General features: G+C 67.5%; 1 protein-coding gene across 1 annotated transcript in view; it reads left to right on the top strand.

Annotated features, from left to right (window-relative positions):
• Positions 1 to 1,254, top strand: part of PFKL (phosphofructokinase, liver type) — a gene marked incomplete at its 5' end in the record, with an annotated part of 22,755 nt that overhangs the window by 7,806 nt on the left and 13,695 nt on the right. Inside the window, 1 exon segment of the mRNA XM_023521132.1 lies at positions 987 to 1,079. Coding sequence (XP_023376900.1) covers positions 987 to 1,079 — 93 coding nt within the window.

Genomic DNA, 1,254 nt, shown 5'->3' with positions numbered 1-1,254 from the left:
CTCTGAGGCTCTGCAGACAGGCGCTGTGGGGAGTCCCAGGGCTGTGGGGTGCCCCGGGGCTGTGGGGCAGAGCGGACCCCGCACTGTGCCAGGTCCTTGGGGAAGCGAAGGTGTGAATAGCACTTTAAAAGCCCCGACAGCGTTCCGCGTGCTCTCTGGTCCCACCCCACTGATGCAGGGCCACCGCGTGGGTCCCTTAGGTGCCACCTCTGACCTGCCCTCGGCCCCCGGCGTGGGGGACTTGCCCCAGGGGCTCAGGGTGTCCAGGAAGCCCTGTCCTGGGTTAGCTGCGGGCAGGACTGGCTCTGCCATTGCGGCCCTTGGGGTTCCTCTGTCCCCATCCCAGCCCCCAGTTCCAGGGAGGCTGTGGGAGGGCTGGCGGGTGGCGGCTGAGTCCAAGGCCAGCATTGGGCAGGTAGCTGAGCGTGGGCGTCTGTGACCCAGACCCGGAGCCGAGGGTCCCGGCTGAACATCATCATCATCGCCGAGGGCGCCATCGACCGCAGTGGAAAGCCCATCTCCTCCAGTTACGTGAAGGACGTGAGTTTGGGGGGAGGCCTGGTGACATGGGGGCGTGGAGCCTCAGGGAGCTCCCCTTTATCTCAGTCCCTAAGTACTCTTGCTGGGACCCCCTCCCCACGGGAAGGAGGCTTCTGGAGGGCTTCCTCACCCCCAGTGACAGCCAGATGTGGGGTGCACACACCGGGGCTCCCTGAGAAGCCCGGCCTCGGAGGCCAAGGTGTGCCCCACACTTGTTGGGAGCCCCCCACCATCTGCATGGCCGGACCCGCCTGGGAACTGCACACCCACACACATGCCACGAGCGTGCACCCTGGGCTAGCTCTGTGGGGGCCTGGGAGCTGACACTCCAGAATCCCTGAAGCAGGACGTGGGGGGCGAGGCCCAGGGCTGGGGGCCTGTGGCGAGGCGGGACAGTGGGGCCGGGCACAAACGCGAAGACCCCCTCGCTCTCTCCCGATGGGCAGCTGGTGGTGCAGAGACTGGGCTTCGACACGCGCGTGACGGTGCTGGGCCACGTGCAGCGGGGCGGCACCCCCTCGGCGTTCGACCGCATCCTGGTAGGTGCTGGGCGTGCGCGTGTGGGCGAGCGTGCGTGCCTCTGTGTGGCCCACAGCCTGGGTGCCACGGCTCTTACACGGGGGGAGCCAGGCGCTGGCGGGGCATGTCGGATGCTGGCCTGAGTGTGCCATCGTCATCCTGATTGCTGCTGGGTTCAGCTTATAGAGTCTGGGG

The sequence above is a fragment of the Pteropus vampyrus genome, unplaced genomic scaffold (assembly GCF_000151845.1).
Source record: "Pteropus vampyrus isolate Shadow unplaced genomic scaffold, Pvam_2.0 Scaffold296, whole genome shotgun sequence".
NCBI lineage: Eukaryota > Metazoa > Chordata > Mammalia > Chiroptera > Pteropodidae > Pteropus > Pteropus vampyrus.
Note: the sequence above shows the minus strand (reverse complement) of the source record. Positions and strands in the feature narration are given on the sequence as shown.